The 23,090-nt window shown below is 26.2% G+C and overlaps 1 protein-coding gene across 3 annotated transcripts in view; it reads right to left on the minus strand.

Annotated features, from left to right (window-relative positions):
• Positions 1-23,090, minus strand: part of LOC129983831 (SR-related and CTD-associated factor 4-like) — a 37,039-nt gene extending 13,949 nt beyond the window's left edge. The window contains exons 1-10 of one of the 3 annotated variants that reach the window (XM_056093485.1): positions 22,953-23,090; positions 18,130-18,258; positions 15,617-15,778; positions 15,418-15,523; positions 13,927-14,045; positions 12,837-12,974; positions 9,810-9,907; positions 9,010-9,190; positions 5,437-5,589; positions 3,807-3,956 (exon numbers count right to left, since the gene is read on the minus strand). In XM_056093485.1, coding sequence (XP_055949460.1) covers positions 3,807-3,956; positions 5,437-5,589; positions 9,010-9,190; positions 9,810-9,907; positions 12,837-12,974; positions 13,927-14,045; positions 15,418-15,523; positions 15,617-15,778; positions 18,130-18,258; positions 22,953-22,982 — 1,266 coding nt within the window. In that variant the 5' untranslated portion in view covers positions 22,983-23,090. The remainder of the gene's footprint in view (positions 1-3,806; positions 3,957-5,436; positions 5,590-9,009; positions 9,191-9,809; positions 9,908-12,836; positions 12,975-13,926; positions 14,046-15,417; positions 15,524-15,616; positions 15,779-18,129; positions 18,259-22,952) is intronic. The other 2 variants (XM_056093486.1, XM_056093487.1) reach the window with 2 other exon arrangements.

Raw genomic sequence — 23,090 nt, forward strand, 5'->3', positions numbered from 1 at the left:
TTTATATAATATATACTTATGACAATTTAGATATGAAATTTCCGAAGAGATTCAAATTAGTTAACTGGTTAAGATAGTGAAATAGGGTTAAAAACAAGACAGTGCCCTATATATATGGAATTTCCTTTTTCATGTTTAATTTCAACATCAATCTCTCTTCAAACATGGTGTTTCATAATAGGGCAAGAAAGTAATAATATAAATTGGACTACAGATAAAACAGTTTAGAGCCGAGAGAGAATGAAATCATAATGGCTTTCTAGTACAGTATAAAAACAATGCCATAAGTAAAAAAAAAATTATTATCCACAAGAAAACAATCTACAGCTAAAGACAGTTAACTTAAGCATCATATATAAATAAAATGGTACAAATGTAATAACATACAAAAAATTAAAAGCAATTAATTGCCAAAGAAGTAATGATTATGTATATCAATAGTATGCAGATAAGCCAAATGTTTACTGATGACATGCAGTCAATACACAAGTACCCATAAAAATTATTAACAGTTCCATACTGATACCGACATAATTTTTTATAGTAAAAAGAAGCATCTCTGCTTTTCTTAAATATAAAAAGCTATTTATTTAAGCAGATATGTTGGAACAATGTATTTATTCAAATTTTATAACACAGTTTTAGAATCAATTTAAAATAAGCATGCATATTTATATAGATAACAGGCAGGATCATAAAACACTATCTAGAAAATGATTTATGAGACCTATTCATCTATACATTTAAGAAAATTAAGAAAAATATTCCAAAGAAAGGAAAGGCAACATCTTGAAAATAAGCCTGTTAATGACAAATAAGATAATTCCAAAAATTAATTTTGGTTCAATGTGGAAAAAAAAAAAAAAAAATTAGTAGAAAATAATTCATAACAGAATAACTTAAAAACTGGTGGTTCCCAATTTGAATAAAATCAAAATTTTAACCATGCATGCTTTTTTTTAAATGCTAAAACATAAAAATCATAGCATAGTGCAATTCCAGTTGAGGCAGATTAAAATAGAAATAAACGAAAAAAGCAAAAAAAAAAAAAAAAAAAAATTAAGTAGAGGAAATAAAGATTTTTACAGCAAAAGCAACATGACTAAATTGGTATCAACTAAAAGTTAAAAAGGACTTGATACATTTATGATTTAGTAATTAAAAGATATTAATTTCCTTACTAAATAGGGGAAGACAGTTTAATTTTCAATGATGGAATTATAAAATGAATGAATTTGAAAAATGCAATCATTATTATATTTTACAGATAAGTGCATATTTAATGACACCCACCTAACTTTATGAAAGATTTTTGCTTCGTTAAAAAAGACCTAGCAATATAATCTGCATTTTGTTTTTCAACACAAATTTCAAAACTATATATTATAAGCACACAACTAGCTACAATGCACATAAAAATATATTAGGAATGTTCATGGCATCTGCAACATTGAGCTTAATACTAAGCCTTGGTTTACAACATTAATTATTTACAATATTAAGATTAGATACATAATTTTATTCTGTTTTAGTAATATTATTTTAATTAAAAGTGGTGAGTAGGTTAGGAACTTAGAATTAATGTTTAATTTAAATATTTACATCTCAATTAAGAATTACACAATTCTCCCAGCAACTTTATCAAAGAGCCACGCTCAAGTATGACATTCATTCTAAAAAAAGTTATCTTCAAAAAAAAAAAAAAAAAAAAAAACGATGAAATTTTAGAAATTATCATACTTAATAATATGCTAAAACGATAAATAGTTTTTTAGAAACTGAAATTAATTATATTTAAATATTAATTTTCAAAATTTTTAAAACATATTGACATAGTAGATATTACATTTTGTTGAATAAATATTTAAAATTTCTTAAATAAATTTTCTAACTAATTAACCTGAAAAAAAAAACTAAAGAAAAAATAAATCACTCTATATCCATATAATTAATTTTTAAATAAAAAGATTTATATTTGTAAATAAAATTACTTAATTACTATCAACATAATAAATAAATTACAGTAGTTCATCCTTAACTATATAATGCTAAAATAAAAATATACCTACTTTTGAAATTCTGCCATGAATCCTAGACTTAAATAGATGTAAAAAAATCATTAAGCTACATACTGCTATTCTTTTTCCGATTGATTATTCATAAATAATTTACCTATCCACTTCTTAAGTTTTCATGTCAATAAATCATTAAGCTACGTATTGCTATTCTTTTTCTGATTGATAATTCATAAATAATTTACCTACCCACTTCTTAAGTTTTAATTTTTGTTAATCATATAACCAAGAATTTTTAAGATTTGTTTATATTTAACAAAGATTTTAGATCTCAAATTTTAAAAAGAAGATGGTAAACACACCAAATCCTTATTATATAAGAACATCAAATTCTAATTTAAAAAATACTTTTTTATTGATTAAAATTTCTTAAATTAGAAGTAAGTGGAAATGGTTTTACTAGGACAGTATTTCCAACCATAACATTCCTTCCAAATAATCAATGAAAATTTTCTACTCCTATGAAGATTTAAATATGAATATACACATTTAAAATCTAATTAAAGAAGTACGGTTTTATATACATATATATAATTGGCAGTAAATTTTAAAAAGACAAAACATAAAATTTCCATCGATAAATAATTATCTTTCAGACTCAACAGCTTTAGATAATGGAATTTTAAAAATAAATATATTTTATTACATTTGCTACGAAAAACGATTCTTCACTAGCAGTAGTGAAATGAAGTAGGACAATGGGGCAAGTTTTGAACTATATAATAGGATTGAGAGAATTAACTTTACAATAAAGGCAATCGACAAACTAGTTCCTTCCTTTTACAGCATAGAGACACTTAGGAATCCAATTTTTTTAAAAAAAGGAAGATAATTGGTTCCAATAAGCAGTAATCATCAAGTAACAGCCTTTAAGCTGAAAAATTGGGATAAGCATTTTACATGGACAGCACTATTGATTTTGCATTTTAGTAATTAAAAATAAATAAAAACAAAGAAATGAGGCATTATTTAAGTGAATGAAAGAATTAGGAACAGAATAAAGGCATTATTAAGAGAGCTAGAAGAAATCAGTAGTATTTACTAATAGTTTGGGCATAAGAACATTACAATGAATTTTCTGACTTTGCTACACAGCTCTAATTAATAGCCAAAATTATTATGAGATTTATACAAGTATACAAATAATATACATGTATAAATAAATAATTCTTTTTAAAACTGATTATTAAATGCAATGCTATGTAAAAGAACATTATAGCTATAAAACAGCCGATATTTGAAAAGAAAATGCATAGTACATAATACCAAAATGTTCCTTTGAGAATAATGACTATCAAAAATATAAAATGTCTAAGCTTAGAATAAAATACAAGCAAAAAAAAAAAAAAAAACATGCTAATTATTGCAAAATAAATATAAGGACTTAAAATGTGCTGAACAACCCATAATATAAATAATTTTCTTTTAATGCTAATTTCCCATATCCAGAAATATTGCAATAAAACTATGCTTTATTTTAATAACTGTCATTTTCTTCATAAAAAATTTCATCACAAGAGATTTAACTAATAAGTAATCTTATGCCCAGTATAAAATAATACACAAGTCAAAAAAATTTAAAGCAGGCAATTAGAACAAATTTGTTTTGTCACAACTACAGATATGTTACATAGTCTTAAAAACTACAAAAATGCAAAAGAATAGTGCACAGCCATGAAAGCATTAATTGGGAACCACCACATTGCTAATTATAAGCAAAAATCTATTTACTCCTCTATCGAGTGGTGCTAAAATAGCAGCCAGAGATCTTTCATCTAAATCTCGTGGTGGCACTGCGAGATCAGGAATTATCCTGTCATCCTTATCGGTCTGAGCCATGCCTGGCTGCTGATAAGAGGCAAGACTGGTAGGCGGTATTAACTAAAAAAAGGAAGGAAAATAAATGTTTGTCATTATAAAGCCTCGCATGAAAAAGAATTAACATGTTCCATGCTATCTTTAACTGCTATACAAACACTAACAATAAAATTTTTAAAATCTTAACTGTTAAAAGAAAATAAAGCTCACTTTCCTTGTTAATATAATCATACATTTTTTTTTTAAAGCTATTACAAAAATGAAAATTAGTGAGAATTTAAAATTAGACAGACTTCTTCCAAATCATATTTAATTCTTTTCTCTTCATTTTTTTATAACAAAAATTTCAGTAAGCAAATTCTATTCTATCCTAAAAGGAATAACAGATTTCACCAATATGCCAAAAATCTTGATAATTTTCTTTTACATCATGAATCTTAATGGAATTCTCTCTACAGTCATTAATGACAAAATAGTTCTCTCGCTCTCTCTTTTTTTTAAATCTTGCATTTCAAATAGTATATTACAACACAAAAATTTAACTTTTTGTTTGTTTATTTTGACAACTGTTCTATTTCACTATCAATAAATTCTAATTTAACTCATTCACTACAAAGAACATTTTTTAAAACTTGTATTCCTTCACAGAATTTTTTTTTTAATATATTGATGCTTAAACAAAATTTCTTCAAATTTTTTCATTAAAAAATTTCAAAATATGATTAAGTTAAAATGTATTTATTCAAAATTTAATGTAAATATCAATCCTATTTCAGAGGGTGTTTTTTTTAGCAGTATTGTACAAAATTTGGAATATATCTATATATATTTTAATGAAAGGCTTGATTTATTTTCCAGAAACATTCTACTAAGAATTCGACACTTCATATACATCTAACTGAAATATTATTCATATAATTAATCTGAATGAAATCATGCATAAAATAGAAAAGATTATGAGACTTAAAATATAAAATTTTTAAAAAACTACATATATACAAGGAAACTGCATTATAGCAGTAAAAAACTTTGGAATACTTTTATAAATTATCACATTTAATGACAGTTTATAAAATCACTCTAAATTAATTTGTTACAGGTGAAATTTCTAAAAATATTATAATGATTTTTCTATTATAAGCTGAGTCTTTATCAAAAAGATACATAACAGAAAAAGTGAATTCTAGCTTATTGATTAGCATCTGATTAAAATGAAATATCTATAATGACTCAACACCAAAAAACACTTTCAAGGAATTTCAGAAATTCACTATCAGTAAAAGCTATAACTGCTATGAAAGTGAACTGGTTAAGATTAAAAGCATGGAATATGTTAATTCTTCCAAATTTAGTAAAGGGAATCATGCCTGGTTCTACAGCTGAAATAAGATGCATGTCTACTAACTAAATGCAAACAGGCAATATAAATGTATTGCTGCAGTCACAAAATTTTCCAGAAATGAAATGTAAAAGTTGGCAAGTAACAGAAAAGCTAATCAGGCTGAGAACCAGGGCATGCTAAGAGAGAATTGGGATGAATTACTCGAGGAGTCATGATCGCGGCAAGAGATCTTTCATCTAAATCCTTAGGAGGAAGGGGAGGTTGTGGTAAAACTCGGTCATCTTTATCAGCCTCTTTTTGTTTAAGTTCCATGGGTTGTAGAGCTTGCTGTCGATAAGTAGATGTAGGTAATTGCTAGAAAAAGGAAGGAACAATTTTGGTTCTCAATGACATTCATCTTTACATTCCCTCTAAAATAATGTTGTAATATTCCAAAATGCTTCTGAATTTATGAACTTCTATGGGTGAGATTTCTTTCATTGAATGCTATAAATACTGTGTTTTAAATTCTATGAATACAATGCTTTCAAATCAGGATATATGTTTATGCCAGAAGTTATATTTAAGATACGTAATTTTAAAATTATAAATAAATCTTTTAAAAATTAGGGAACATCTTAAATTACAGCATTTTTTAACAATTAAAGACTTTATACCATATTTATTATATACATTAAAAATGAAAATATATGCTTATATTAAAACTTAATCTTATTATTGCCAGCAATGATTGAATGTCTTGAATATTACTATTAACCCCTTGCCTGCCGTGGGCGTATATATACATCTCCCTAAGTCAAGGTGTTAACTGCCCCTGGCGTATATATGTCTCACAACTATATATGTATATATATACGTGGCACTGGGGACCGAATCTCACAAGTTATCCTCGGCAGGTAAGGGGTTAATATATGCTTGCTGTATCATATTGTGGTACATAAAACTTTACATGGAGTTCATAAAAAACACATTTCCTGCTTTTGCATAATTTATCTTGATTTCTTCAACCCCCCAAAAATAACCATGGAAGAAAGAATAATAAATTATTCTAAATATGCTATGAATAGCAAAATGAAAAAACTTTTCTTTCATTTCTATAAAAATTCATATTACTTTCCAAAGAAAGCCTAAAAAATACATTAGTTTATATTGGTGCACGTTTCATTAATTATAGCTTCAAAGCACAAAGAAAGAAAAAAAAAAAAAAAACTCAATTTTAACAGTAGTTGAAACAACTTTATTTTGCGACAGAAAACCTAACTTTTACAAAAACATTACATTCAATAATATTACTTTTCTGAACATGGCAAAGTATAGCTATAAAGGAGATGTATTAATAAAAGAAAACAAAATATAGAATGATAAACTCAAACACATTTATAATAAAAAACAAATGCCAAATATTTGCCCCAAGCTTTAAAAACAAGAAAAGAAATTATATAATATATATTTTTCATTCACATTTTACAATTCTTTATAAGAAAAACTAGCAAAATACCTATATTCCAACACTCTTTTGAATTTTTAATTAAGATAAAAATACCATTATTATTAAAATACTAACAAGTACAAAATAGAAAGGTGGGAGAATTAAAAATATTTTTAACTACAAAATTTCTCAGAAGAAACAGATAAAATATTCTTTTCACATCATAAGCTCATCAGATAAAAAATTAGACAGCCTAGCACTTGAAGACAGAGAAGTGGTAAAATTAATATGGATGCTGCAACAATTGAGTCATATGCTTAACTGTGCATGCATCATCTAAACTTCATCATAAAGCAATAATACTGAGCAAAATTTTTATATCAAGTGGAAATAAGAATAAAGATAAATAAATGTTAAGAGGTATTAAGGTTATAATAATATAATTGAGCAGAAAAACAGAGTAGTCAAATTCAACCATTTGGTGAATTAAGATATGAATAGTTTATGTTTATATTTTGTAATGAACTATTTGACATATTTACAAGTAGTGCTCATGAAATACAATATTAAACCTGTAGCTGGAAAAAGTCTTAACAGAAAAGGACAAAGACAAATTACAAGGCACATGAATCAAACTGGCTTCCAAATTAGATAGGAATTGCACATCAGTCAGTGAGTGAAGCTCCATCTCAACCAGGTTAATGAGAAAACTTTTGCGATAGGAAATATATGCAATGGCCATTTGGAATCAAGTATCTCATTTATGGTCGCAGTGCATGCAGTAACATAAGGTAGCAAAACTTCAATGAGCCAGAAATCTGATTTCAGACAATAGCTGATAGCAGTCCCAGAAATCATATTTGTTGCAAAAAGCATCAAAGTCAAAGGAAGTATTTCATCCTCAATGTATGGAGGATCAAATAAAATCTGGAGGGGACCTATGATGTTTTAGGGCTGGGAATCTGCATGTTTTATTTTTGGCAATCATAGCAATTAAGTATTACTCTTCAATCATCATCTTTCAGAATAAGAATGCTATTGACATTCTATTTTTGAAGGTAACAATTATAAAGTTTACAGGACGAGATACGTAAGTGACTGATGTTGTCACTATTCACGCAACGTATACCTTAAAAAATAGAAATCACCAAACTACAATCTCATTGAAAAATTGGGAACCTTTCAAAATAGCAAGTAAAATGTTGAAATCACCATTCCAATAATTTAGCAATTTTTCACAAACCAATCTTCAACACTGGACATACACTGGATGTCATATATTCATAAAATCTTCTAGACCTCCTCCTCTCTAACTAAATCCATGCAATTATCAAAAGGCAGTTGGTTCAATGAGCCTATGAATATTCAATATTTCAACTAAACTATGCATTTCTCTGAGGGACGAAGTATGAACAAATACGGAGCTAAAAAGTTTGCTGCATGTGTCAGCAGGTTATTGCTTTCCTGGAGAGTTTAACAATTGTGTGGCTGCATTAGCTTCGACTTCAGTGATGCAATATATGTCCCAAAGTGAGAGGGCTATGCATGGGACAGTAATGATTATTTTGAAATACACCATAGAACTACTACCTATCCTCAACAACCCTGTCATCATTCATTATACCTGTATGCTTCAGCAGGACAGAGTTGTACAGAAAAATATTACATCAAGTAGTAATACTTAAAGGAGAAACTTCCCTCCTCCCATATAATACAAAATAATAATAATAAGCACAATAAAAATAAACTCTTAAAAATAAGCACAATAGTTTTCCCAAACAAAAGCCAGCATTTTTCATAATTATAAATTTAAAAAATACTTAATAGTTCACATTCAGATCTCAAAAACTATGAAATCTATGATCTATGAAAAAATTGTATCTAAAAATAATAATAAAAGGGGTTAAGTGTGCATATTACTTAAAAAATCTACAATATGTAGTTTTCTTGAATAAAAGTTTTAAACAGTGGACAACTTAATTTATAATACATCAAAAGCAACAAATAAAATTCATAAAAAGAACAGTTTCAAATGAAAAATAAAGTGAAGAAAACTTTCATTAACTTTTTCAATCAGTTAATTAGTATATTTAATAATATATTTAAGAAAAGAACTCTTTTAAAGTAGCTAAAATATATTTTTGATATCAGATTAAATCTTTCTAATTTTAAATATTTTATTTTTGAACCTTCAGGCAGATAAATAAATAGATAAACTAAATATACAAAACTGAAAAAGAATTTTTAATTACAATTCAATATCTATTTTACAACTAGTTCTGAAATTTTATTTTAAACTAAATATGTAAATACATAACTAAAACCTGAAATTAAAAATATCTTACAGATTGCTGAGTTGGGCTACTTGGCAAATCTGATGAGTAAGGGGCTTCCTCAGGCTCATCTTTAACAGGTTGTTGCCCTTGAAGACTAAGTTCTGAATTTAGAGCATTTTGTTGAATGGTTTGCTGCATTTGCTGAAGTTTTCTCAAAAGTTCTGGATTGCACAGCAAATTCTGAGCCATGCTAAAATTCAAAATAAAAAGTGATGAAAGGAAGGTAAAAATTAAGTGTTCAAAAAGATAAATTCTTTAGTACACAATTAGCAAATACTTCATATCAGAAGATCAGTTACAAATGCTAACAAAATATTAAAGCAAGACTTCATTTTGCAGCTCAATTATTTGGATTTAGCTTATTTTAGTTATAATGGACTCATAATTTTGAACTGTAGTCAGTTGATGAAAATAACACCCAAGATGGCATTCCTTAAACACCACATGCATGGGAGGACATTTGGCATCAAAAGATTTATGCACATCAGATTTGTTTACTCAGTGGTTCTTTGGTAAAATAAAAATTTAGAATCCTTTGGTCCTGAAGGCAAGACCTTACCTTTAAGGCACCATGGTCCAACAATTATTTGAGAGACTGATGTAACTCTCAGAGATAACAGCTTTCTATGAACATGATTGATCATATATTTTGAAAATAAACTTCATAAATCAAGATAACAAATAGATGTTCAAAATAAAAATAAAACTATTTTTCACTAGAAGTTTCCAAGGATTCCAATTCAATGATGAAAACCCTCATTTTACTAAAGAAATAAAATAAACATTAAAACAAGGTAAAATAAACTTACCTTAATGCCAATGCATTAGGCTGGTTAGAAAGATTATTTTCATCATTTTTAGATTCTTCTTCATCTTCCTCGTCACCATAATCAAAATCCAAGAGTTTCTATGGAAAAGAAAAAAAAAAAAAAAAAAAAATGCCATTGTTCAATAAACAACAATGTTTTCCATGCTATACAAAACTAAATTCATGGCATGGCAGATATTTCTTTGGAGCGGGAAAGAGATTTGGCATTTATATATGCTTAACATTTAAGTAAGATACAGCTAATGGTTACTTCAAGAAAAAAAGTACTTTACTTTTGGAAAATAGGATAAAGATTTATTTATAAAATAATAAGGTTTATTAAATAAGATTTATTGATAAAAATTTTCAATGAAACTTCAATAATAATTCATTTTTGTTCCTACAGAATTATAAAACTTCTTGCATTCCAGAATTAAATTAATTTCCAAAAATATGGTCTGTTCATCATTTCAAAATATTTAATAAATTGTTTATAAAGTCTTGTTTGAAGCAACTTAACGAAAACCCTCCTTGTGATTACCACAATCACTGACACAAATTTATAATTTTTTAAAAGTTTTCTTAACATTAACATTCTTCAGGAATGATTGCAACTCCATATTAAAAATCTTGAACTAGCATGATGTCTTGAAATCGAACATAATTTTGAATAATTCAGATTGCTATTGTGATGCACATAATTACATGCAGAATTTAAAACAGTTTCAATTGTAAGGGAATAAAAACAGTTCTGGGGGGAAAAAATAAAGAAAAAAATAAAATAATATTTTTTTTTATGTTAACAAAGTTGATTTTGAAAGTAATTATTCACATCACTTCAAAATATAATTTAGCATTATGTTTTCTCAATATTTTTTTAATGATTACTATTTTTATAACTTTTTGAAAGGGCAGTTCTGGGAATTAAAATTTTCTTAGCTAATAAATAATGTAAATTTAGCAATTTTCAAATCAAGACAATGGCTTTTCACTAAATCTTTCAGTATTACATCAGAATCCAAAATGCCTGTTAAAGTATCAATATTAATAAGAACTGAATCAGAAATGGAAGAGATTAGATTCATGAGAAATCAAATTTTGGTAAGTTGTCATTAGATGGAAAATCTAATAAATTTTCATAAAATCCTTACCAATGGTGTTTTGTAGAAATTTCTGAATTTCGCTTTCGTTTTGTAGAATTTCTGAATTTTGTTTGAACAAATATTTTATGATCTGATATATAGACTATCCATTCTCAAAGATGTTCATCATTTACTATATTGCCAATTAAATAATTAAACGGACTATCAAAAATTAGTCCATGAAAGATTGTAATACAGATTTAACTAATTTTATCAAGATCAAATAATTCACTTTTACATCTTCTCTTAGTCTGAACATTTCAATTCAAAAATTCATAGCATTATCATGCTCAGTTCCTGTTGAAAGCAATTAAACAACTATTTGATAGTTTCTGATTTCTTGTTCTAATATACCTATATCAATTAAAATAATATTTAATAAATTATATATCAATTTCATATTACTTCATTAGTTAACACTTCAAAATGCAGAGCAGGGTTCAGAGTATTAAACTTGAAAGAAAAAGATATTTCTTTAGAGATGTGTAAACTGTAAATTTCAGAATGTAATTGAATAATTTTGCAAATGCATTTTCTTTTCCTAATAAATTGATCTTATTAATCATAAATATGCTTATACTAATAAATTCAATAAAAATAAATCATGAAATTATGAAGAAAAACTATTCATAAAATGTTCAACATATATCTTTAAAATTAAATTAAATGGTTTGATTAAAAAGTATTATATCAATGTCTTATAAAATGTTTGAAAGGTTCACCAAATGGCTTCATTTTAGAAATTGAAAAAAAAAAAAAAAAAAGTCATTCATTAATGTGCAATTTTGGTTTTTTTAAGACTGCAACTCAAATTATCTAAATTGTCACAATGGCGAGTTATTTGAAAAAAAATTCTAATTTGAGAATCATAATGAAATATTAAATCTAACAAGACATAATTCAAGAAAGTTAGAGAGCCCCAATAAAAAAAAATCTGAGAATAATGGATTCGGAAGTAAAAAAATCCCCGATTCATAATTCCTATCAAATTAATAATTAAAATGCACAAACTCAACTTCAACAATTTACAACTAATATGGAGGTTTATAATTAAAAGTAAGAAATGGAGAATAAAATTAATAAAAATTTATTAATTCTAATCCAAAAATAAATTTGAAATTTTTTTAAAAACATTTTATAAGCTTTATCATTTATCTATAGTTGTTAGCATTCTGTAACACAACTTTGGAATATATATAGAAAAGTATTAGATTAAAGATATCCAAAAGATGTCAATTTTTGATGAAAATGTTAAGGAATCAATAAAAGACTGCTCCAATTTTATTTATTTTTTCCGTCTCTCTTCTTCCATATTTTTTAAAAGTGTATATTTTTCACACTAAACCTCTTCTCATCACAAATATTTTTATGTTTTTGAATAAAAAATTTCCTTTTAAAAGAGATATTGCCAGGTTTCCCAGATCTCAGGACCCAATGCCACTAGATTTTTAAGTTTATGCATCCATTTTAGAAAGTCATAAAGATTATTACAATTAATTATGATTCTATAGCAGCATAATGTTCATAATTTACATTATTTGAATCACAGTATTTCTATAATAACCAAATAATATTAAACATGAAAAAAAAAAAAATTGGCCATCTACCAACTAATGGTGCCTACTTTAAGTTTCATTAACCTACATAGAAAAAGTACTCATCTATTGTACAAATGATATTTATATCCAATAGTTGACAATTTAAAATTATAATGAATAATTTAGAAATTAAATTCATACATAGCATTGTTTTTGCAATTAAAATTATTATATTTGGATACTTTAAGTCAACATTTTTGTTATTGTAGTAAAAAAGGGGGAAATCAAATTCATTGTAAAAGCAATTATGAATCCAAGTGTGAAGAAGGTAAAGAAATATTAGCATACCTTATTGAATTTTACAGTAGTATCATCTTGTAAATTTTCTTGCTTTAATTGTGCCCGGAACAAAGATGAACGAGATTCATCTTCCATAGCATTTACCATTTCAGATTTAGTGAATTTTTCCAAGTTCTTTGTAGACATCTATTTAAAAATAAAAAATAAGTTATAGCTGTTGAAAAAATAAGCAACTCAAATAATAATTTACAAAGAAAAAAAGTTCTAGAAAATGTAAACAATATTACAGGATCAAGCATACATAAACACGAATGTCTGCATAAAATCTAGCATATAAAAATATACATTTCCTGCTAGTATTTGATAATATACTGGATAAAATTTGATATCCTAATTTATTTTCATTAACAAGAATTAAACTAATATCCATCAGTTCCAAATAATATATATATTACTCAATTTAGAGAAATGAGTTTAAAATTTTGTTAAATAAAATTTATGTTATAGAAACTCAATTAAACAATGAAATACCTCACTTTCTATAGAAGAATCAAATTTGCACGATATATGAATTAAAACTTCATTAATTGATAGTTTCTTTTCCATCATAATTTTCAAGATTTCATTTATACTTTTGGCCAAAAAGGCACATACTTCCATTTATTTTCACTATAGCCTTTTTGAATAATTGCATTAATATATATAAGAATATACAGATTTTTATCCAACCAGATTTGGTCCAAAATTTAGCATTTATCATTCTGATAACAAAACAAGATATTTAATTTCATATTCTAATTCAATATATTTCTTTAGTTATCAAGTTCATATACATACAGATAATAGGTTGATTTCATGTGCAAATTCTACTATAATTTGGACAGAAATTTACACTTTTTTGAATAAAGATAACTTACAGCATCAATTTTATCTCATGAAATTTTAATCTTGTACTCACAGGCACATAATTCCAAAAGCGTTTTATGGGGGAGGGGAAATAAAGTAAGTCTGAAATGCTGAAATTCGTCAATAATTCAAGATTCCATTTTCTGATGATTACAATATTTTTACCTTGAATAATATATATACAAAAATGTAAAAAAAAAAAAAAAAATGCATTGATGACAAATAATTTTACCTCTGCATAAGTTCTGTTATCAGGTGGAGGCTCATCATTACCTTGTGGCCACCCTTTCCAAGAATTGGATTCTTCCACTTTATGGCGTGATATTCTGCTTTCTTCATTGGCAGATGTAGCTAATGAAAGAAAAAAAAAAAGAAAATTCAGATTATACTTAACAATTTATAAAATAATTTACAACAGCAAAAATAACACAAACCTTATTAACTAATTTATGGAGACAAAGTTTTTATTCATTTACTTTTTTTTTTTTTTTTAGAATCTCCACACAAATTCAAAGAAAAAAAATGTTGTTATATAAAAGAATTTCGAGTGGCATCTTTTCTTTTGGACCAGCAAGCATTCTCTTTTAGGAGAGATAAGAATTTATTTCCAATGCTACTCAATGTGCATAAAATTGCAATAATCAGAAATGACAGGTTTGGAATAATAAAAAAGGCAGAACTTTATAAAATAATGAATATGCCAAACATAAACACCATGAAGTCAAATGAGTAATTGAAGAATAATATGAAGAAAATCATACAAAAAATATTGTAAAATTATAACCATAAAAGAGCATTAATTGATCTCAAGAATGATAAAATTTGATTCTGAAAATGATGAAATCTGTGACAAATGTGTCATGAATGAATAACAGAATACCAATTGAAGAATAGAATGAATAAATAAATATGTACAAAATCAGATTGAAATATTAAAAATATGCAGGATTATTAGAAAAAAGAAAAGTCATCTATCTCAAGAAAAATAAAATGCTAAAATAAATATTTCTGCAGAAATGTGTCATGCCTGAATAATGTAGCAAACTTAGAGTTACATTAAAATTTTTTGCATTTGATTAATTTAATTACATCTATGTCCTATTTAGCAACTAGTGAAGAGCTATATAGGAATGGATCTCGTAATTTTTACTCATGATCAAAATATGGAATAGATACTTGAACAAGTATTCACTCTCCTAACTTCTTTTCAAACAGCAAATTGATGTTTCATCCTCAATTTAAGTGCACTATACTTGTATAATAAATCATGAATATTGCATTCATTAGGACCTTGAACTTGCAACTCTCCAGCTATAAGCCTAAGGTTCTGACTTAAGACCATCATTTACTCAATTTGAGAAAAATGAAGCAAATAGCTGGCCCTCCCCTTCCACACATATTGCTCTCTCCCCCTCTTCTCTCAATATTATATATATATATTGTACAGGTTATCTATTTAAAACTTCTGAATTACAACTGTAAAATAGATGCTTGGATATTTTTTTGTGATATTTATATATATATCAATCACAATATTTTCTGAGCAATGAAGATGATTAAATTTACTTAAAACAAATTAGATAAGGAAAATATGAGTCAATGATATTTAAATTCATATAAAATCTACAAATAATAGAATTTTAAATAAGATGAGTCTAAAAATTTGAATTTTCAAAGATTCATTGAAATTAGAAAAAGCAATAAAGGATGAAAAGCTACTTACTTTCATTAGAAGTATTTGGATGCCCCATATCTAACAGAGGTTGAATTACATCAATTGGGAAAACATTGTTCTTTTGCCACAAATTAAGCACACGAATTATTTTTGGCTGCAAAGAAATAGAAAATTTAGAGCATTAAACAAGCTTTACAAGTTGAAAAAGCATGAAAACGGGAGAGAAGATAGAAAGGATCAAGCATACTCGATCTTCTTCTGCACATTTAAAAAGATTCTGGAAAGTAGTAGTAATATTTTTGACAAATCTTGGCCCAAATACATCTTTATCTGCTCCAAATTGATGCCTAGACTGCCGAACAATGGAATCCACAACATACAGGCCAGGAACTTTATATTCTGGCCGACACTGAAAATTAAATCAAATGAATCAGTTGCAAACTTTTCAAATTATACAAAACTGCTCTAATACAACATTTTACCTATTTAGGAAATATATAAGCATATTTTTAAAATTCCTGCATAAGACATTACAGGATTTTGAAGTTTTAAATTTTATTTTCATAAAAGTATATATATAAATATATATATAAAAACACAAAGATTTTTTATTTTTTCTTTCATATACATATCTTATTTTACATTATTGTAATTGGATAAAATTAATTTTTGAATGTGTAACAATCCTATACACCTAAATGATGAAGATTACAAAATGAGAAACATCAGCATTATCTAAAAATAATGTTCTGGGTTAACACTTCATTAATAGTCTTAACTTTTAACTTATGGAATTAATGAGAAACTTATAATTCCTCTTACAACGTAGATTTAAAAAAAAAAAAAAATTCTCCCTTTGTAAACAATTAAAAGGCAAGGTCTTGAATTATCCTAAACTTTCCACAAAGATATTTTCTTTCATTTACAAGTCCATAATATATGAAACAACTAAATGAGGCAGAGGCATGAAACAATCTGCCAAATGGTTACAGACAAGAGAAATTAACTCCAACAAAGGATGTAAAAATGTTAGGCTTAACAAGGATGTGTGGTCATTCTTTGTAAAAATTCAAATAAAATTCTTTAACAAAAATACCATTGTGGCATTGTGCATATATATATTTTGTAGATATTTTTATTGCGATATGTTATATTATATACATATTCTTTTTCTAATATTATTATTAATACAGTTATTTTTTCATTATAAAAATGTATGACAAATATCACTAAATGCAAAAATTAAGATATTGTATAAATATAAAAATTAGGAATTGAATTAATTTTTTATCTTTATACGGAATTATTTCAGATAAGATTCTTATGCCTATATATAAAATAATTTTCAACTGCATTTTGAATAAATTTTTTTAATAATATATGCAACTTTATTTATTTATTTTTTTTTGGTAAACAAAAATTGCACGTGTCCCAATGTTTCCGACTTGATTTCTTCCAAGGTATCAACTTCTCTTCAATCTCAACTCTTCCTCTCCTCAATTTCTAAAATTCACTTCATTGTCATATGATTCTTGATGTATCCAATTTTTGATTCATAATAATTAATTCGCTTGTGCAAATTCTTAAAATTTTTTCCTGATTATAACACTTACATATAGGACTTATTTACTTACACATATGACTTTCACCTTGTCTAAAAATGTAAAAATGTTCAATATTCATAACGGAAAAAATGCATAAATTAACCAAAAGGCCTGTTTTAAGAATATTCGGAATACAGTTCAATAAATGTTCAATTCTTTAACCCTATAATAATAATTTCCACATGAAGGAGGTTCACTTTCCTGTTGATTTTCGACATCTTCAAATGCAGATGATTCAGAATTTGAAAAATGTGATTTTTCATTAAAAAATATCCTTTTTACAAATTATCTAAGTGCCCAAAATCACTTTCTAATTAGAAATCTAAAAGCTTCCTGTCATTACAAACTAGATGATATTCCAAGAACTAATTTTCAATACCATTCTCAAAACATTGAATAATATTGGAATAATATAGGGAGCTGCAGCAGCTTATTTTTATTTCAGGACAATGCCTATATGTGTCTACAAACTCCTAAATATTTTTCAACTGCACATATCATCATCTAAATAGATTCTGAAGCCAAAATATATTTTTTAACTAATGTCTTTGATTCATTTTTATTTTTGATACTTAATATTTTAAAATGTTCATGTATATCTATCAAAAAAATTTAATGATATTTTTCTTCTGATTTTCTATTATATTTCTTTAAAAAATGTAATAATTAAATTTTACATTTATAATACTTTTTTTTTTGTCAGAATACAATCTTACTTCATTTGGGATACTAATGGATTAATGATTTGGCATAATATTACTTAATCAGATTTTTTTTCTTTTTTTTCCCCCTTTTTCCCCTGCAGCAGTTAATGCACATGGAACAGTAGCATTAAATATTGAAATTATCAATGCCATCATTCCAAAGTTTAGTTTTTAAATACTGGAGAAAACATGTAATAAGCATTCAGTAAAAAATATTACTTATGCAGCTGCTTAAAAAATGCATTTAAGATTATGAAAATTATATTTCTTAATGAGCCCGTGAGATGACCCAGATGTTTCATAATACACATAAGGAATTACAAGCTCAGAAACAAAATTTGTGGAGGTTTAATCAAACAAAACTATAAAAAACATGTAAGATTTTTTTATATAATTAAATAACAAATTAATAAGATAGTCTTTTCTGGTACAAAATTTTATAATACACATACCTTTTGAATAAATTTTTCAACACTCTGAACAATATGCTTGTAAAACTTTATGCCTTTGATAGCACTCTTTGTAATAGATGTCATTTTAGCTTTGGAAATGGGTGGCTTGACATCATATAATGATGACAGCTAAAACAATAAGGAATAAAAACAAATTTAGTTATTAAAGTAGTAGAGTAAGATGATTAAGATATATCTGTTTATCTATTTAAACATGTATTTAAAATTAAGCTCCAAATAACAAACTAATCTTAAATACAAAAACTACATAAATATATATTTTTTTAATGTTAAATCTTAGATAAAATGAATTCAATCTTTTAAATTAAAAAATCATAAATAAGATTCTTTTTAAAAGATCATATATCATTTATCTCATAATATATCAGAGATATTTAAATTAAACTAAGCTAAAATTAAAATTACTGATTAATTTATTGAATGTTTCCCTCTTTTAACATCACCGCTTTCCCATATTACTTAGGGTTACAAAGTGAGCAGTAAGCAACAAATGGATTTTGCAGAATTTGCTGAACCCATTTAGTAATATCAAAAGAATGTTTATATTTACATTTAAAAAAAATTCTATTTAATGTCTAGAATTTATTATCTATTTATTGTCTCATTTAGCACACTGAAGCAAATCTTTTGAAATTGGAACATTTCAAACACCTCCATAAAACTTTACAATATCATATACAGTTCTTAGATTAATTAAAGAATCTTCTTTCAGATCTTCAACAAGCATATCCTAATTAATATTAAATCCATTTTCCATGCATTGCCTTCTCAAAAATCAGTAAATTTTTTGGACTTCAAAATATCAGAATACAAATCATCTAAATATTTTTTTTTTTTTAATCATCAAATGAATCAAGCTGTTCTTTGTATTCCCTTTTTAGTTGTTTCAGAAAAATCTCAAATAGGATATTTGCACATTCCTAAATCTGAACATGATGAGACGGTGATTTGAATAAAGAAGATGAAGCAAATCAACCATTCATTTTTCATGTAATAAACCATTATTCTTCAATAAATATGAACTTAAACAAGATGCAGCCTTTAAAACAGAAAAATTTTTGGACAAGAATTCAAATATTTTTTATAGTGTTCTTCACAAACATAAAACATTCTATTAATTTTTTTATTATTTTTATTTCAATAACTCCATTAGCAATGAAAAAAATTGGAATCAATATTCCAATATCGATATTTTTTCTCAGTCTAAGATTTTTAACATCCTAAAAAATAAGCTGTTTAATGTTTTTGATTTTTCGACTATGCTTTCTTTTAAATATTTTTCATTAACTATAATAAGCATGAAAATATTTTAATATCAGAAAGGTACTATTGACTTAGATGCCTGAAATTTTTAAGAAATGGCTTAGGAATATTAGCAACATTTGAGAAACTAACTTTAACCAAAATCAATTTATTGTGAGAAATATTTATCATATTATCACTCATGGCAGAACCAGACAAAAAAATTTTTGACATTGACATTTTCTACATAATGGATGGAATAATACTTCTATGAAAATTCAGAAGAACTTATAAGTTTCAGTAATTCAGCATGCACTCTTGGACTATTTCAAATATTCTATACATTGTTCTTAGAGTAACATCTACTTTCCATCAAGTATATATCCATACTGAAATAATTTGGAACATGTGTAGACCAAAAGTACCTAGATTTAAAATTTTATTGTCATTTTTGCATAAAAGTTCTTTGACATGTTTTAGTAATTTCAAATTTACATTTGGATCCATCCATGCTAATTTGTAAAAAAAATGTATATAACATATTTAATAAAACTTCTTTAAAATTCTCAAATAGTCCCTAAGTATTAGTAAGACTTAAAAATACTGAATTCCAATATCTTGTGGAGACTACTGGTTGATTAACACAATTATTTTACAAGATCCATTTGGCATTTTTGTGAAATGCAATTCAAAGTTTAATCAAAGTATATTGTAATTTTTTAATTGTTTTAAGATTTCTCAAAAGATTATTGTAAAAAGGGAGCTAATCCACAACATACAATGTACAACATTTTTATATTCTTAGTAAATTTTATATTCCATAGTCAATGAACATATGTGAAAATATTTACGGTATATCGTTGAATGCATTAAAGAATGATTATGTTGCAACAAGCTTTAATGGCCAAAAAATTCAGTTTTAAATAATTGTTCTTCAACTAAAAATTTTGAAATTGGCTTGATTTCAGATATCAAATTTCACTTTCTCAGACTTTTAATATCATCTTCCACTGTATTCCTTAAAGACACAAAGTTCAATATTAGTATGACTTTTTTGAACTGAATGCAATTTTTCATATTTTCCTCTTTTGACATGACTAATATGTGTTTGTTTACACATATAACTTAAGCTTATTATCTTCTTACAAAATGAGCATTACAAGCAAACAGATATTGTGGAACTTTCTAACCCATTCAACAAATTTATTTAATTCAGATTTTTATCTGTCCAATCTGTATTAAATATGATTTTGAGCAGCTCATTGTTTAAAAAAAAAAATCTCTAATCTGCTCTGAAAAAGCTGATAATTTCTCAAATAATAAACAAACCATTCAATAAATTCATGTGGAAGTGACTAAATATCACTGTGATGCTTCCATAGATTGAATGTTGCTATCCTCACCAAAGAAATTTATTCTATTCTCTCATGAAGTCATAGCAGTCTCAAGCATCCTTATTTACTGCAATCTGAATATGCCATGGAAAGAAAATAATTGTAACCAAAATTCAAATGAGACTAATCTATACAAAAAAGGGGGGGAAGTAGAAAAGGGGGTTCGATTCCTGGATTGCATAGCTGTTTCATGTTTGATGTTATGGCTACATTCTTGTTGTGTTCAGAGATCAGCAGTTTCGTGATTCAAACTTAAAATTCCCTGCATTTCCTGTTTTTTTAGATGATTTTTAAATACTCTGTAATTTATCAGTTCTGCCAATACCATGGAACCTTATTTATTCAAAAATTTTATATGAATTGAATAACATTCAATTACGATTTAAATATTCCAATTTATTTCTATATTTGGTACTTTTCCATTAGCCGGTCACAAGCAAAAAAACTGCCAATCATGTAGAATTCACCGCATTTCTCATGCCAAATTCGCTTTTGGTTTACAATTGGCGACATTTGCACCCAGTTAATGGAAAAATACCCTATATTTATAAGACCATCTTCATTCCAAATCTTGATCAAATATAAAAATACATGAAAATAGAGATTTATCCATATGATTTCTATTGTTGCAAATGTTTACAAAAATAGTAAGGAAATTTAAAAAAAACTTCTAATATAAATATGTATTCTAATTCATATGCCACAAACATTTTCAACAAAAGTAATCATACAGTATTGTACTATTAGGCACTTTTTAATCAAATTTACTCTTTAGTGTGTGATATATAAACACTTTATGGGGTTAGGTAAATGATTTATCAACAATAAAACAGATCAATTATTTGGAACTGAGACAAAATCTGTTCTCGAAAATAGAATATCAGAAAGTTTAATTGAGTAACAAATTGAAATCTGAATGAAAATCTGACTAAAGAACATGGTATTAATGTTAATAATTTGCTAAAACTGATTATCCAACCATAATCTTTAGTTTTTATGTTTAAGGAGTTATCTAATGTTTGATTCAGTTATGAGACAGTCAATATTAACAAAATAAATCTGTAAGGTATTTATTTATTGTGTTATTTGCTTATAATAAATATATCAATGACCACGAAAACAATGTTGCTTTAATATTGTTTTATTATATATTTATGTGAGTATTAAAAACCACTGCCTAAACAGTATCTTATTTAGCTATGCTTATTAATTTTTAAGATTTTATTTACAGATTATTACAACTCCCAACAATGATATTATAATCAAGTTCTACTGCGCATATGTAAGACAGTTTAATAGAAAAACATTATAAATGTCTGACATAAGTAAACTAACATAATACTTTCATGTGTTAAAAACTGGCACTGACATTATATTACTCATGCCAAAAGTTCCGATTATCAATTTAAAGAAAATTAAGAACGATTTTCACAACATGTATTTATTATTCAAAATACAAAAAAAAATGCATAAATTAAAAATTTTTTTACATATTCCAAAGAGATATAAAAATCAAAATTCTGAAAACTACAGATGTCAAATTAGAACCAAAAATATAAGCAAAGCAATGTATAATGATATATAAGTTGCTTGTGCTAACTGAATTAAATTAAATTATTTGAATGGAAAAACAGAATTTTTGACAGGGTATGAAGAGTAAACAAATGGTCTAAAACTGGATGCTTAAAAAAAAGGGAGATAAAATGTAACATTTGCATAAACTTTAAAAAAAAAGCAAGCTGCATTCAAAATTCAATAAACATTTAAATTTACAACTACACTCTTTAAGTACTAACATCGTGTTCAACAGAATAGAAAAGCAAAGTCAAATATGTAAAATTGCAAGCATTGACATACAAACTGCGGTAAATGCAAACATTTATTGGCATTTGTATCAGAAGGATACATGCATGCTGCATTATGAAATGGAATATCAGCCAATTAAAATTGTGAAAAATTTAATATATGGAATAATAAACGAATACAAGGAATCATAATAGATATTGTTTCTTAAAATTTTTATCAAATAACAAACATCTACCGGCTGGACTCAAAATTATGCAATAACATTTAATCAACTACAAATTTATCACGCAACAAACTAAACCATGGAGAATTAAACAGCAACACATATAGTTACAACATAAAGACCGCATTTTTCCTTACCTCCGAATTGAAAGCTTTTACGGCATCCATTTTTCCTTTTCAAAATGTCTTATTTACACGAAAAAAAATTACAAAAACACGGCTTTTCGACAAAAATACATTGCTCAAAATGGCGACAGGACACAAACATACCGCAGG

This window comes from Argiope bruennichi, chromosome 9 (assembly GCF_947563725.1).
Source record: "Argiope bruennichi chromosome 9, qqArgBrue1.1, whole genome shotgun sequence".
Lineage (NCBI taxonomy): Eukaryota > Metazoa > Arthropoda > Arachnida > Araneae > Araneidae > Argiope > Argiope bruennichi.